General features: G+C 42.3%; 2 protein-coding genes across 2 annotated transcripts; one reads left to right on the top strand and one right to left on the bottom strand.

Annotated features, from left to right (window-relative positions):
- The first annotated feature begins 7,366 nt into the window (after positions 1 to 7,366).
- Positions 7,367 to 8,887, top strand: LOC112894411 (transcription factor MYB93-like). The gene is made up of 3 exons (XM_025962115.1): positions 7,367 to 7,608; positions 7,699 to 7,828; positions 7,923 to 8,887. The coding sequence occupies exons 1-3, from the start codon at positions 7,476 to 7,478 to the stop codon at positions 8,635 to 8,637; spliced, it is 978 nt and encodes a 325-aa protein (XP_025817900.1). The 5' UTR covers positions 7,367 to 7,475; the 3' UTR covers positions 8,638 to 8,887.
- Positions 8,888 to 12,073: 3,186 nt separating this feature from the next.
- Positions 12,074 to 13,794, bottom strand: LOC112899044 (50S ribosomal protein L29, chloroplastic). Its single transcript, XM_025967402.1, has 2 exons — positions 13,406 to 13,794; positions 12,074 to 12,494 (listed from the first exon to the last, which is right to left on the bottom strand). Exons 1-2 carry the CDS (start codon positions 13,745 to 13,747, stop codon positions 12,351 to 12,353), a joined length of 486 nt encoding a protein of 161 aa, XP_025823187.1. The 5' UTR covers positions 13,748 to 13,794; the 3' UTR covers positions 12,074 to 12,350.
- Positions 13,795 to 14,338: the final 544 nt, after the last annotated feature.

Below are 14,338 nucleotides of genomic sequence, written 5' to 3'. Positions count from 1 at the left end.
TTTGCTATTTGTCTTGGGCTGCACGATGACTGACATGAGCCTTGGTTGGATTCTCAGGCCCAATAACATATGGATAAGAATGAACAACGGGCCGATTTCGGTTTCGCTTTAAAAATCATTTTGGATATGACAAAAATAAAAGACACACTAAAGGAATGAAAAGAGGACTGATGAACTTGCTGGCCGACAGTTCATCTGCTTGCAATTACCAACCGCAAGAGGGAACATCTGTCGATCGATAATCACACTATAAGCTAACCAACGATAATGAACATGAATCTAGTTGGTTCTAGTCAAGGTCATGGATCTTCTCATGCCAATAATAATACGTCATATGTCCAAGAAGCTCCAGTTCCTGCAGTATATTCTTCAGAACAACGATTGCTTCTGCAATCCACTTTAAAAGAAATTCTGCCCTCGCCAACTCGAGTCTCATTCTCGTCCTTTACATGAACCACTAAAAACTAAGCAAGTTGGCATTCCACAACTGCAAGCAAAGTTTGCAATATGTCAATGATGAGCTTATTATGTTTGTCGGCAGAAACTCACACCTCATGATTGTAAGTCCGACTGCCAATGTCAGCAGCGATATTCTGACGGATTAACCATCTTTGACATTGTTAAGGGCACCCAAATCAGGCACTATGCACCTTTTAAGTTATCAGACTTTGGTGTTAGCGTTCCCTGAAAAGTGAAAACTGACAAGATTTGCGACGCATATGCTTAAGCTTAATTGATGAATTGGTTAGCTGAACTGTGCTGCCTCCAGTTTGTTCAATCAGTGCCTCACCGAAGCATATTATTGATAATGAAAGAAAATGTCATACAAGGGCATGCTAATGCAAAACGATACAGATCAGAAGAATTAAACCACAGCCAATTACTGAAGAAAGCAGAAGATGCAGATCTAATTGACGAGAGTTAGGTTCGGTTCCATTGTCACCTACAGCAAGTGGGCTACGGTGCAGAGCGTAGCAGTTGCAGCGAGGACAGCGACTGAAACCCATTAAACGGACAGCACAGCAGTGTGGACGCCGGGCAGTGTCGACAGTGAGTGAAACCAGTAGCAGGCAGCCGGGATCACTTTCCTGCGAAGTTGGACGTAACAGTTGGGAAAAAACTCTGGCGCCGAGCAACCTGTCAATCGCGAAAGGGGCACACGTCTCTGAATGTTATGGGCCTATCTGCAGTCTAGTCTAGAGCTAGCTATAGGACAGCAACATACTAACAGCTAGGATGGGAGTGTGATCTGCATGCCTTTTGCACATAAGATGAACAGAGAACTCTGAATTGTGATGTGGTACCAAATGACGAATGACTGGAAATGGTATGTGCATCAACTCTCAAACTTAACTGCAATGGCTATAGAATCTATCCATATTCAAGCTTTTGCTCTAACTGCATAAAAGCTTTATTTCTAGCCATCCTGCATTGTGCGCTTACAATAGCCAGCATTTTGGGTTGATCGATCGCTCTGCCTCTCTCCAAAATTTGCTAGCGTAGTAAGAGAAAACAAATACGCATGCCATACTCGTTGCAGACAGAGATGTCTTTTTCAGTTTTTTTTAGACGATGCTATGTCCTTTTTCTGTTGTCTCTAATGGACACGGGACCCTGAAGTTCTTATAATTTTGCTTCTGAATCTCGCTGTCAATAATGTGATGGAGTTGTGCTCACGACTCAACCAGTGATTTGGACAGTGAAGGCTTAAGTCACAACCACTGAGGAAGACGGAGTTCAACTAATCATGAATGAAAGCTCCCCTTAACTTCGACTGTTATTGTCGACGTTGAAGCAGTACAGATCGGATGAAATTAGCATGGGATTTGCATGGTATGCTATAGAGTAAAATGCACCAGTAGTCCTTAATTTTTTGAGTGTGTGTCACTTAGTTCCATCAACTCCGAAAATACATTCCTAGATCTATAAACTTTTAAAATTATTCACCGCAGGTCTATATGTACCCACGTATGCACATAACGCTGACATGACACGTTCCTGAGGCTGCCAACGTGGATTATGATGAAAATTGATGCATTTTCTCTTAGCTTTCTTCTCCACCATACCATCTCCCTCCTCTAGTCTTCCTCTTGGATGGCAGGTTGCTTGTCGATCCCGCCACTTTGCTAGGGCTGCCCGACGGTCCGGGCGGGGTTGGACCGAAGAGATTGAGAGAAGAGGGCGATAAATGAGATAAGAGACGAACAGTCAACATGCTATGTTAGCATTATATGCACACGTGGATATGTATAGACCTGCAGTGAACAAGTTAACAAGTTTGTGGATTCAGATATGCATTTTCGAAGTTGATGAATCTAGGTAACGTACCCTCACAAGTTTAGGAACTACCGATGCATTTTACCCTATATATTATAGCATTGGAGAGTTGTTGGATACAATAGGTTACTGAGATAGCTGATCCCTGGTAGATGAGTCTGATACTGTGATATGGTCTTACTTTCTTCATACGCGTTTTACTATTCCTACTCCTATTTATCAGCATAGCATATCACATCGTAACATGAAGTATTAATCTTATTACAGTTTGCAACCTAATAATGATCTATATGTAAATTAACGCCAAATGTTCTGCTTTATTGTTGTACGTCCTCAATTTTAGCTGGCCCCTTATCTTTAAAAGGTAAACGAGCAAAAGAATTAAACAACAGTTGATCTGTTCCTGCATTTCATCAGCCTGGTTGCATCAACAGACCGTACTAGTCTCCGACAGATGGTTCACTGAAATAATATCCTATGGCACAGTTAGAAACCCATGTCTATAAGGAAACATCTTTCAGTTGGCCTTGACGAGCAGACTCCCTGTCGCCGAAGATCGGTGACATCAGAATACCTGCATGTGGACAAGACAATCATTTCCTGGAATTGTCTACAACTACATGTTATGATAGTTTCATGCACAGCATGGAGCAGTAGCTTCAACCTTCAACAAGGAATGCAGCCTCTATTGAGGAGCAGGGAAAAAGTTTCAGAAGCTGCCTTTCGTTTCAGATAGCAAGCGCAGCTTTATCCTATTTGCTTAACTTGTTGTCAATGGCAAGTGATGCAATTGCACAGTGGAGAAAGGAGACAAGTCGCACAAGACATCAGTTGAGGAAAATTGGGGACCAAGAATCATCCACCTCCTTGTGTTTGTCCCCTTTTTCGGTCCCATCTGGCTCTGTTGCTCCTGGCATTGTGCATATATACACCTAAGCAGATGCCTGCCAGGAAAACTTAAAATCTTGTGTAGGACAACATGCCGTGCTGACAGATTCAGATCTTTTTGTGTTGATGAGTTACATTTATCCAATCTTGTGAATAATTTGAAGCAATTAGCACTTACCACTAGTAAATCCTTCTAAATACCATTGACTTGAGTCAAACAGTCTGTAAATTTGACTAACAAATTCTCCTTATGTTCCACTAGGTATAAATCGGAAAATCAGAGGACAAAAGGCTATGCAGAATTCTGCCATGAGATGACCAGAAGTAGCTGGGAGACACAAGGACGAGAACTTTAAAAAGGAAGGTTGGTACATATGTGTCTAACCATCAGCGATGGCATTTCCATACCCTTTTGGATGCGCACGCACTCACTGTGGTTTAACCTCAAAGTGAGCATGGTCTCAGGCATTTGTCTGCTTCTGACGATGACGAGACTGCTAGCTTCAAGAGTGTCGAGGTGGGCAAAGCTCGTCATCAGCAATTACGGATGGAAGCAAATAAATTGTTCGAAGTTCTTGGTCGCTGCCTGCACCAACTCCCACGCATATGTCAAAGAGGGTGTCATCACTTGCTTGTTCCAGTTTACATGGTGAAAGAAACTACCCTTTCTACTGCCATGAAACAGGTGTGCGTTGCAAGCAACCGTGTCTGCACACTGTTCAGCTACCCATCTGTGGCTTGCACACGGCTGGAGTAGAGATGAGGCCACTAAGGTTCTGAAACTCTGGGCTTCCATCTATGAAATCTGGCAATAACATGATGAGCCTAAACTCCGAACCTCCATTTCTGAAATTTGGCAATGCCATGATGTGAAACTCTGAACTTCCATTTATGAATCTTGACAATGCTATGGTCTGGTCCTCTAGGCAGATAATCCCTCGGTCTGTATCCATAAAACTCACTGTCTCTCACAGTCAGGCCCCAACTTTCATCTAACTACTCCAAGCAGCTTTAGGTCCTAGCTGCCATACAGCAAGGTCCTACGACATCGACACATGAATGAGCATTTGTAAGAACTGTCTGCTAAAGCTATCCTTGTTTTCTAAGCACAACATGGTTGAATTCATCTAGTAGCAGTCAATCAAGCGTCAGCGAAGATCTCAGCAGATCACGAATTAAAGTATATGGCCTATGGGAGAACGAGTTGGTGAGAATTTGAGGCCGTCCTGTATGTGTTGTACCTTGCATGACTCATGCAGAGATCTAAGAATCTTTAGCTTCTATTTGAACTTAGAGGGGGCACATCTATGCATGGCTGCTATCATTTTTGTTAGTCCTGGCTACTCTTATTCTTTTAAACCTAGGCTGCATTAATGCTAACGGTAGTTTTTCTACGTGCTGGAAGAGAATTATTATTCGGTAGACTAGCTAGGTGCTTGTGTTCTCTTGCCCATCCCTCCATGACAGCTCTAGTATAATCAGATTTTAGCAACCCCTTGACCACTGCTAGATATAGCAAGATACATTTAGTTAATATATATGTCAGCTTGTGTATTTTCCCAAGTCATCTGTATGAGAGAAACAAGTCTTGAATTCAATAAATTAAAGCTTCCTTAATCGAAAAATATGAGAGAATATATACAAGTAGCACTGTGCTACTATGTACTTTAGGTTCAGATACAAATTGCACCTCCACGTATTATTAGTTCAGAATGAACTTCAGATGTAAAACAGTTGAGCTGCAAGCCAGCAACAAAGTTCCAGTCAACCTTACGAAGCAGATGCAGAAACCATCAAGTCGAAACATGCATGGATAAGTAAGTAGTGCCAATAACGGTTCAGATGTATGGACGACGAATTGTATATACGCATGCTGTATGTTGGTATACTGACTTAAGGTGACACATGCAAATGACAATAGCTAGCCACGAGTAAATTGATCAGCAACCACCTCATGACAGAACTCAAACCTAAAACTAGTCACTGGACAAGTGGATGATACGCATGCATGTCATTTTGATAAGGAGGGTTTGAAAAAGGTGCCAGGACGACCAAACAACCTCGACTGGGATTCGTTGCATTTATAATTCAACGAACCTGCAAAATAATCATCACAATCAAGCACCATTGCACGTCCTACGTGTCCCTGGAAACTAATTCAAACCTAGCAGGCTAGCAGAGCTTATGTTTAACCAGTAAAATATGTAAAAAAAAGGGGTCAAATTTTCCTACTAAGCCTGAAAAGAAAACACGATAACGTTCTGCTGGGTCTGGCAAAGTCCTTATGAAAAATATCAACATATATAAACCTCAACTGTTTAATAAATTTCTCAGGAATTGAAATCGATGCTTTAATATGATATGATGAAGAACGGCGCTGTCAGGAGCTGAGCCGAGAGACCCCTGAAAGGGACCTATTGGAAACGCTAATCAACCCTAACCGCGCGTTTTGTTTAATAATGGGGCCACGGGGAGCAGGCAGGCGGGAGGAAGGTTGACGACGACCGCGTGGACGAGGCTGCGCCTTCGCCTTTCCCCTCCCATGCTAACGTCCCTCGCGTTTGCGTGCATGGGGAGGCATCGCCCCGGCCCCCACGTCGCCAAGCACGTGGAATCCATCGCATCAAACCTGCGTGCAAGCCGCCAAAAAGTCGCTCGAGGTAAACTAATGATCTATAATTACGGCGTCGTTGAAAGCAAAGGTTTATTAGGTGAAGAAGGATTGAGAGCGTTGGACACCGGCTTAGCTTACCCTCCTCCGTGGCTGTGGCCTGTGGAGCATGGCAAATAGACTGGTAAGTGATAACAGTGCGGTGCAGTAGATGACCAGCAGCTTTTTCCGATCCGTCTAAGGATTTATATTAGCTACTAGGTGATGCTGTCCTCAAATCCCAGTTGCAGAGCATTTTTGCTTTGGGTCCTTGCAGTTGTTAGAACCATGCAATGGGCGAATCTATCGCAGTCGCAGGACCTCGCGTTCTGATTAGATATATAGTTTGGTTGCAGTTCAGCGACCTGATTTGTCAATCATGTAGCGTTCAAGCAAGTGGATATACATAGGGAGGCTGATAGATAGTATAGACGTTGCTACATTAATTAGGACCCTCTTTTTTTTCCAGTGCCATATACTACAGATCGTGGAGTGCTAGGTCCAGTGTCATGTTACATATACATGTCTGGATTCAGTGCAAGTGTTACGAAATATACTACATGTCTGCTCCCTCATATGCATTGCAAAGGTCATGAACAGGCAAAAGATGTTGGATAATTTCACCGAAATCCAAAGATTTGACGTTGAATTTTGACTTAAATTTCCACCCAACTTCTTCACTCATCACATCATGAGCTCAAGCTGAGTAGTAGTCATGTACCATCTGCACTCTCTGTCTTGATCCGAACATGGTTCCATTCTTCTAGAAGACCAGAGCCATGTTCAGATGTTCCACTATATTCCCACTAATAGAACTAGCTAATTACGAAGTGCAGCGATCAGAGAACAGTAGTGCTACACCTACCTAATAATCGAGGCATTTACTCTTGGGGTGCAAGAACAAGACTCTGAAGTAGTCAAGCTTCTGCATACGCAATTCCAGCTGTAAACTCTCATCACTTGGTATCCTTCCACACAATATTTTTCTTAGGTCCTTTGTCGAGATACAATGTATGCATAGGTGGCTCAATCACTTGCAGTCCCCTTACTTGAGAAAAGAATCTAAGACTTGTACGGTGTCATCCACAGGAATATACATCATGCTGGTGTGCAAATGGTATGTTTAGAATAGCAAATGAAGGACGGCTTCCCTAAAATCTATGTATGTGCTCTCTGGAGGAACAGGCCCCAGCAAATTGTCTGACTAGACTGAGATACATCTAAGACATGCTGAGCTGAACTAATTAGTGGCGATCTTAGAAGCAATATAATACGGCTATTAAAGTGGTCTCTGTGAGACTGAGATTAGGCCAAGTAGCACTGTCTAGCAGCCTACAGCAAGCACATCCAGTACAGGTCAACTATAAGGATCAAGGATCCTTATAGTTTGGGGTGGACACCAAGACCCCTGCCCTTTCTACGACGGACGTGCGCACGTCGGCATACTGAAATGATCAAGGGACAGATTAGTCATTTCTGCTTATATAAACTATGTTTAACCCGAGTTTAGGAAACAGGGATTTCCGAGTCTTTATATACCGGAAGCTGTGTTCTGGTGACCAGCCATCAAAGGAACAGGGAGCTTCCAAGGAGGCAGCAGGCAGGTTGTCTCCCTCCTCCCCACCTGCACCACCCTACCCCAGTCCTATCTCACCTATCGATGGGAAGGTCTCCTTGCTGTGATGAGAACGGCCTCAAGAAGGGCCCATGGACCCCTGAAGAAGACCAGAAGCTCATGGAGTACATCCAGAAGCACGGCCATGGGAGCTGGAGAGCACTGCCGAAGCTTGCAGGTATGCCACGCGAACTTCTTCTCTCTGCGCAAAAGAGGTAGATCACTTCCATGCGAAAATGTAGCTCAACCATCTGATCTGTTCTTGCAGGACTCAACAGGTGTGGCAAGAGTTGCAGGCTGAGATGGACCAACTACCTGAGGCCAGACATCAAGAGAGGGAAGTTCACCGAAGAGGAAGAACAAACCATCCTCCGGTTCCACTCCGTCCTTGGCAACAAGTACTGCACCTCACCAGCTACCATGCATCTCTTGCCTATGCCTGGCACCAACTACTAGTCTAATCCAGTGCAAACTTTTGTCATGTCAAACCAGGTGGTCAGCCATCGCGAAGCACCTCCCGGGGCGGACGGACAACGAGATCAAGAATTTCTGGAACACTCACCTGAAGAAGAAGCTGATCCAGATGGGCTTCGACCCGATGACGCACAGGCCAAGAACAGACTTCTTTGCTGCGCTGCCTCAACTCATTGCGCTGGCCAACCTCCGCCAGCTTGTGGAGCAGCGGCCATGGGACGACCACGCCGCCAGGTTGCAGGTTGAGGCGGTCCAGGCTGCAAAGCTCCAGTGCCTCCAGAACCTGATCCAGTCTGCAGCATCCATTGCAACTAGTCCCAGTTCCAGCAGCATCAACACCATCCCCGACCTGGAGCAAATTGGCCTCCTGAGTCCTCCGCAGATGTCTTCCTTGTCTTCGTTGCCTTCTCCAAATTTCCTAGAGAGTATCAGTGGCCAGGACATAGTAGCTGGACAACTGCCTGACATCCAAATTCCTAGCTCTTTCTTTGAGCAGCCCACCAGCAACGATGCAAACCAGAACTCGGACTTCACTCCGAAGAGTAGTGTTGAGGGGGAGAATGGAACCCCTAAAACGCTGCTGCTGTCAGAAAACTCCCTTCCGCCGCTCACCGACTTCCCCATTTCCAACCTCGGCGATGCTTGCAGCGCTTCAAGCTGTGATGGTAGCAGCATTCAATTCACAAGTTGGCCTGAGTTGTTTGATGAACAGTTCTTGAGCGAGTTTGTATGAATCCCGGTCTGATGTGTGTGTGTGTGTGTGTTACTCTATGGTTTGCTTTTTTTCAGTTTTAGTTTTCTTTCTTTCTTACCTCTGTTTTTGTGCTATATTCTGATGTGAGTATCAGTTCAGAGGTGTAGTTTCTGTGTGCTTTTTTTTTTCTTTTCTTTTTTAGTGCAAATGCATGCTCCTATGCATAAACACTATACACCAAACACTTGTAAATATACAACTTCTATATAAATTTTGCAGGGTTGGATTCTCCATGCTTTTTTACAAGACTCTAATTGTTCTCTGCAAACCCATTCAGGTAGTCAGGTGCTCAGTAAATCCTAAACAATATATAGTGTCAGTGATGTGTCATATCATATGATTGTTAGGCATGAAAATAGTAATTGCATGTGGCATGGGGATTATCTAAATGTTCAACGCATATTAGTTGAAGAATTGTGCACCTACAGATTTTAAAAGTAAGAAGAAATGGAATTTAGATGATATTAAACTCAAATTCATATTCTAGAACAGACTCAAATCATTAAGAGTTTGACATTACCAGCAAAGAACAGATTTTCAGACCAGTCTTCTTTCCAAAGAAAAGCTTGTGTTCTATTCAAGTTGTGAATGTTTTCTTGAAGAAATGCTATGAAGTGATCCATAATAGAAGAAAACGTCTGTATGCTACTACTGTAAGAAAGAAACTTGTCTTCCCAGGCAGTTACGGGGAGTTGACTGAAACCTGTTGTGTCCAAAGAGCGACAGAAAGCAAGTAGCACCGATAGGAAGGATCCAAACAGCTAAAACATAAGGTTCTGTCACTAATAATATTTAATTGCAATAATCATGCATCAATCATGAGCTTTTCTGAAGCATTACTAGTGTTTTTCCTTAGTCAGTTGTCCCTATGTCCTTGTCAGATATCGAACATCCTGCAGCTTCAAACTATTTACAGATTAGTTTCATTTCAAATGCTACGCTTTCTACGAGCAGGTAAGACGTGATGCCTTTTCCTCCAAGATATTGACGGCTAGCGTTAACAAACTCATTTTAAATCTCTAGCAATAACAGCACAGCTTTACCTGACACTGACAAGTATCAATTTACGGGTTTCTTTTTTCTTATTAAAGATTGATGCATAAGCTTTTTGGGTATAAAGTTGTGAATAGATTTTGGTTCAATTGTCATACAGTTGAGGACATTTAGAACAAGGAGAAAATCAAGGCACTAACTAATTTGTGATGCCATAGGTTAGACACTGCATTAAGCTTCCCATGTCACTGAAGAAAACCAACATGGAGGCACAGAGTGATTGGAACAGGGAAAGAAAAATACACATAAGACAAACCCAACCAGGTCACTCTGTACCATGGTTAATATTTCAAATAGCTCAGCTGTTAGTATTCCTACAATATTTAATATTTCAAATAGCCCAGCATGAATCCTCGTGTATAGTTGGCAGTGAGGATATAGGGTGCAATGTGCTCCTAGGGGTGCCTGTCATTTTTCCCCACAGGATAATGATTTAAAGAGATAATTTATGTAAATAGTAACCTTCTTTCCTGATGCAAATTATCAACAGGTGCTAAAACAGTTTAGATATAACCATACAAAATAATCTTGGAATTAACTATACAAACATGACCATGGAATGTGAAAGGAGTTTGCGGTAGTAATCTTATCTGCTCCTGTGTCATACAAATATTTTTCCTATTTAACCTTTAGTTAGGAATTTGATATTTTTCCCATTCAATAAAAGAAAAGGTAATTCGATATTTGCTAGTTGTCCATCTGGAACCAATATAAACAAATATATAAGATGGGTAGAAGAAAACTAATATCAACCAGAGAGATTTGCACAGCTCTAGTAATTTCCAACTGCACTACATATTGATTTTGACACCAGAGCTCTCAGGGGAGCAGTAAACAAAGATTTTGTTTTGCATCAGTCAGAAGATAATGGAGTTGTTTTGTTCTATTATTCTGACATTCACCCACCTCTAAACCTGTCCTTTTTTTATTACGGGCACATTGCTAATTCTAGTTCGTATAAATATGCCTAAAGTTTTGGTATTACCTATGGAAATCTTTGTAGCATACGAGATAGAAGTCATTGACAAGGGTTTCGTGTATGTCTTTTGTTAATTACAGCTGGTTCGTATAGAAAACTAATTCCATGATTAATCAAATTATCATACAAGGACAAACTAATCAGACTCCTCCATTTCTCATCTACCCAAGGAATTTAATGCTAGCTACTGAAATGTGATGGCAAAGAACTTTTCTCAAGAAACTTAAACGGAGGCATCTTACATAATCAAGGTCCAAGACTCCAGCTGCAATACTAGACACCCAGGAAAGTTAGGAACAAGGACTGCCAAAATAAGTGGCTTGCCAGTGAAGCCAGCCCCTCTACCATCTTAAGCTAATAAAGATCTTGAAAAGGAGCGGAGTTACAGCTTTTCGCTAAAGGTCATGGGCCTAATCATAAAACTGATGATAAATCCAGTTGTCCAGACTGGCAGCTCTATTCAGCAACATCTGTAGCTCATTCTAGATTATAGGGAACATGCCTATAACATGCTTTGGGGCAGCTGTACCCAGATACAAAGCAAGACAGGTTAGATAGTAACAGAAATCTAAGTGGCCAGCACAAGAGAAGAAAAGAGCACCATTTTCAATTGTTCGATAAGATAATGAAATTGGGTTAAAATTTTACTGCCATTCCGACAAAGTTATTGTATAAGGTTATCTGGTATAATGCTTCAAATTCAAATATATTCCTCATTTGGGCGAACAATCATTCATAGGATCAAGAGAATGGTTCCAAATAAAGTGAGCAATCTGGGCGTTGTTTGATAGATCAATATCTGCAAATATGCTTTGGCAGCTACCTAAACAAGTAAGAGCATTCTCTCACTTGTTAGAAACAAACCAAAAATTAAGCAAATATGGGCATTCAAGCAGACTGAAATGCCAACAAATTACCTACTTAAAAGGTTATGAGATACCAATTTTGAGTAAACATATATGGTTCTCTTCTCTCTTTTTTCACTTTTGATAACTTTTTTTACGGTGTTAGATAAGCATAGACGCAATTATTTGCTTATGTTTTATTGACAGTTTTTTATATAAAAGGAATGTTTATGGACCACTATTATAATTTATAACTATTACTACATTGCTCATCCCAATATCTGGTGTCTGAAGCTCCACTGGTGACACTGTAGTACTGTACAACTAATGGTCTTATATGATCAGTCTCACCAATTGGATGATCTGAGATGGAGGTTATTCTTATAATCCAGCAATAGAAACAGTGTAGTGAACTGGTAGGATCAGAAACTATATTGGAAACTACTTTTATATCCATTAAAATAGAGGTATCAAAGCCCTCAGATTCTATTCAGCATGGCAAGAAACTAAGAAAGCATGTACTTTTAGGTGCAAATGATTGCCATTCTCAATTACTTGATAGCATACACTTCTAAAATGCAGTTTCATATGTGAAGCAGATAAGAAAATACATCGATAATGCAGGTGACAGGTAGAAGCATAAATTCAAAATTTACAGAAGAGACTAACAATTGAAATTCAGGTTTAGATAGAAAGACTTAGCAGAATGTTAATACTGAGTACATAACAATGAAATAAGGGTTGAAATTACAAAGGAACCTTCCTGCTACACTTGCATGAAACGACTTTAGCAGATTGCCCCCTTTTGCTCCATTCTACACCTCTTTGTTCTCCCTTAGAGATGGTGGTGGTCTAACCACAATGCTCTGCTTCCATTTCCTATCAAGCTTCCTAGACAATCTCTTGTTGATTCCTTGTTCAATTTCACGCTCTCTTTTCACAGTCAACATACGAGCAATCTGAAGTAAAGATAAAAATATGAGTAAACAGACAATTATAAATACATATGGTTAGTTGAAAAAAGAAAAGAAGTGTAGGAAGTGCAAATCAGTATTAAATTGATAAATTCCTTTCTGAATGCTATCTCCATTGATCAGGCCAGATTAGAGGAACATAGCCACATAGGTATGGATTAATCTGCGATGAATTATTTGTTCTAGGTGTGCAGGTGCCTAGAGTGCAGTGGAGAAGGTTTAAAGCAGGTGGTAAGTATGATTCCTAATCATCTTATAGTAAGACAACTAATCATCTTATAGTAAGACATATATTTCTACACCATGCAAGTATTTCTCGTATACAGTGAACAATGTCCATACCATTTTCTGGCTTACAAGATTCTTTTATCTGCATTTAGATGTCCTAGGAAACAAAAGTTCTACTAATTTTCAATGCAGATTGTAATATAAGCATATAAAGATTAAGCTTTGGATTATCCTTGAGATCAACTAATACAAAAGATGGCCTTTGGAGTTGCCACAGTGGATTTCAAAGCACTAGTACAACCAGTAAGATTTTAACTTATAGTTCAAATTCCACCCACAGTTGCAAGTAACTGCAGGTATGAAGCAGCAGCAGCTTGATATCATATTAACTGATCAAGTCAAGAATCACTTTGCTTCGTTGCGATGACGCCATGAATTGATTTATTCTAAGCTCTTTAACACTGAAGCATAGATTAGAATTCAATACGACAGACTGTCAGGTGAGCATATCGAGCAGACCTCTTCAAGCTTCCAACGTTTGACAAAAAAACTACCAATTTGTTCTACATAACTTCACCCCATTTCCACCAACGATGATAATTTCCCAAATGAGATGAATAACTTCATAAACAAAACTCGAACGGTAAAGCATTGAGCGAGCAATATACCCTCTTCCGCATGCGGCTGAACTCGCTGTTTTTGAACTCCTGGCGCGCGGAGCGCTTGAGGCGGAGCAGGAAGAGCTCCCCCTTGAGGTCCACCACCTCCTCCTCCAGCTGCTCCGTCGTCATAGCCCGGATCTCCTCCAGCTCCTGCTCCCTCTTCGCCATCGCCACCACCCCCGCGGCGCGGCGCTCCACCGGCTGCGACGACACCGTCAGTCCAGGGAACCGCGTCGCCTGGGCGGCACCTGAGCGGAGGCCAAGGAAGGCCGTTAGTGGTGCGGGTGCGCCGACGGCGCGGGGAGTGGAGGTGAGGGGCGACGCCGCAGCGAGAGACATCGTCGCCATTGCTCTTCCGCAGGGCTCGCGTTTTCGCAATCGCAGTTTGGGCTCGAGGATAAGGGGATGATGGGGTTTATCTGGTTGCTCTTGGTGGGCCGCTAGCACCAATCTTGAAGCGTGATCTGGTGGCTACTGTCTTACTTCCTTCCCATACTCTTGTACAGGTATACGAGGCGACGTAGGCGTTATAGATAAACGTCCAGTTCCGCGAAACTCTGACCGCCTTGAAAACATGAAAATCATACGTCTAGATCTGTTTTGGTACAAGCTTATAAAATTACTAGATAATATTACTTTATTCTAATAAAAATAGATCTTTATGTAAAAAAGATGGCGTGCACGGAATGTGAATCTGAGATCGGAGGAGAAGTCCGAACCTTCGGGCTATTGGATTTAGGGGCGTGATTGGTTCGCGGCGCTTCGTAGCCTGGCTCAAGTATTCAACCAGGCCCGTGGTGGCCAGGACGCCCGGCTGCCCAGATGCAGTGGCCCTTAGTTTGGTTGATGTTTCTGGCAGGCCAAGCCAGCTAGAGCTTGTGATTGGTTGTCCAGACGAAAGAGCATTTTCCGCCTGCGCATGCTCGCTGGATACGATCA

The sequence above is a fragment of the Panicum hallii genome, chromosome 1 (assembly GCF_002211085.1).
Source record: "Panicum hallii strain FIL2 chromosome 1, PHallii_v3.1, whole genome shotgun sequence".
Classification (NCBI taxonomy): Eukaryota; Viridiplantae; Streptophyta; class Magnoliopsida; order Poales; family Poaceae; genus Panicum; species Panicum hallii.
Note: the sequence above shows the minus strand (reverse complement) of the source record. Positions and strands in the feature narration are given on the sequence as shown.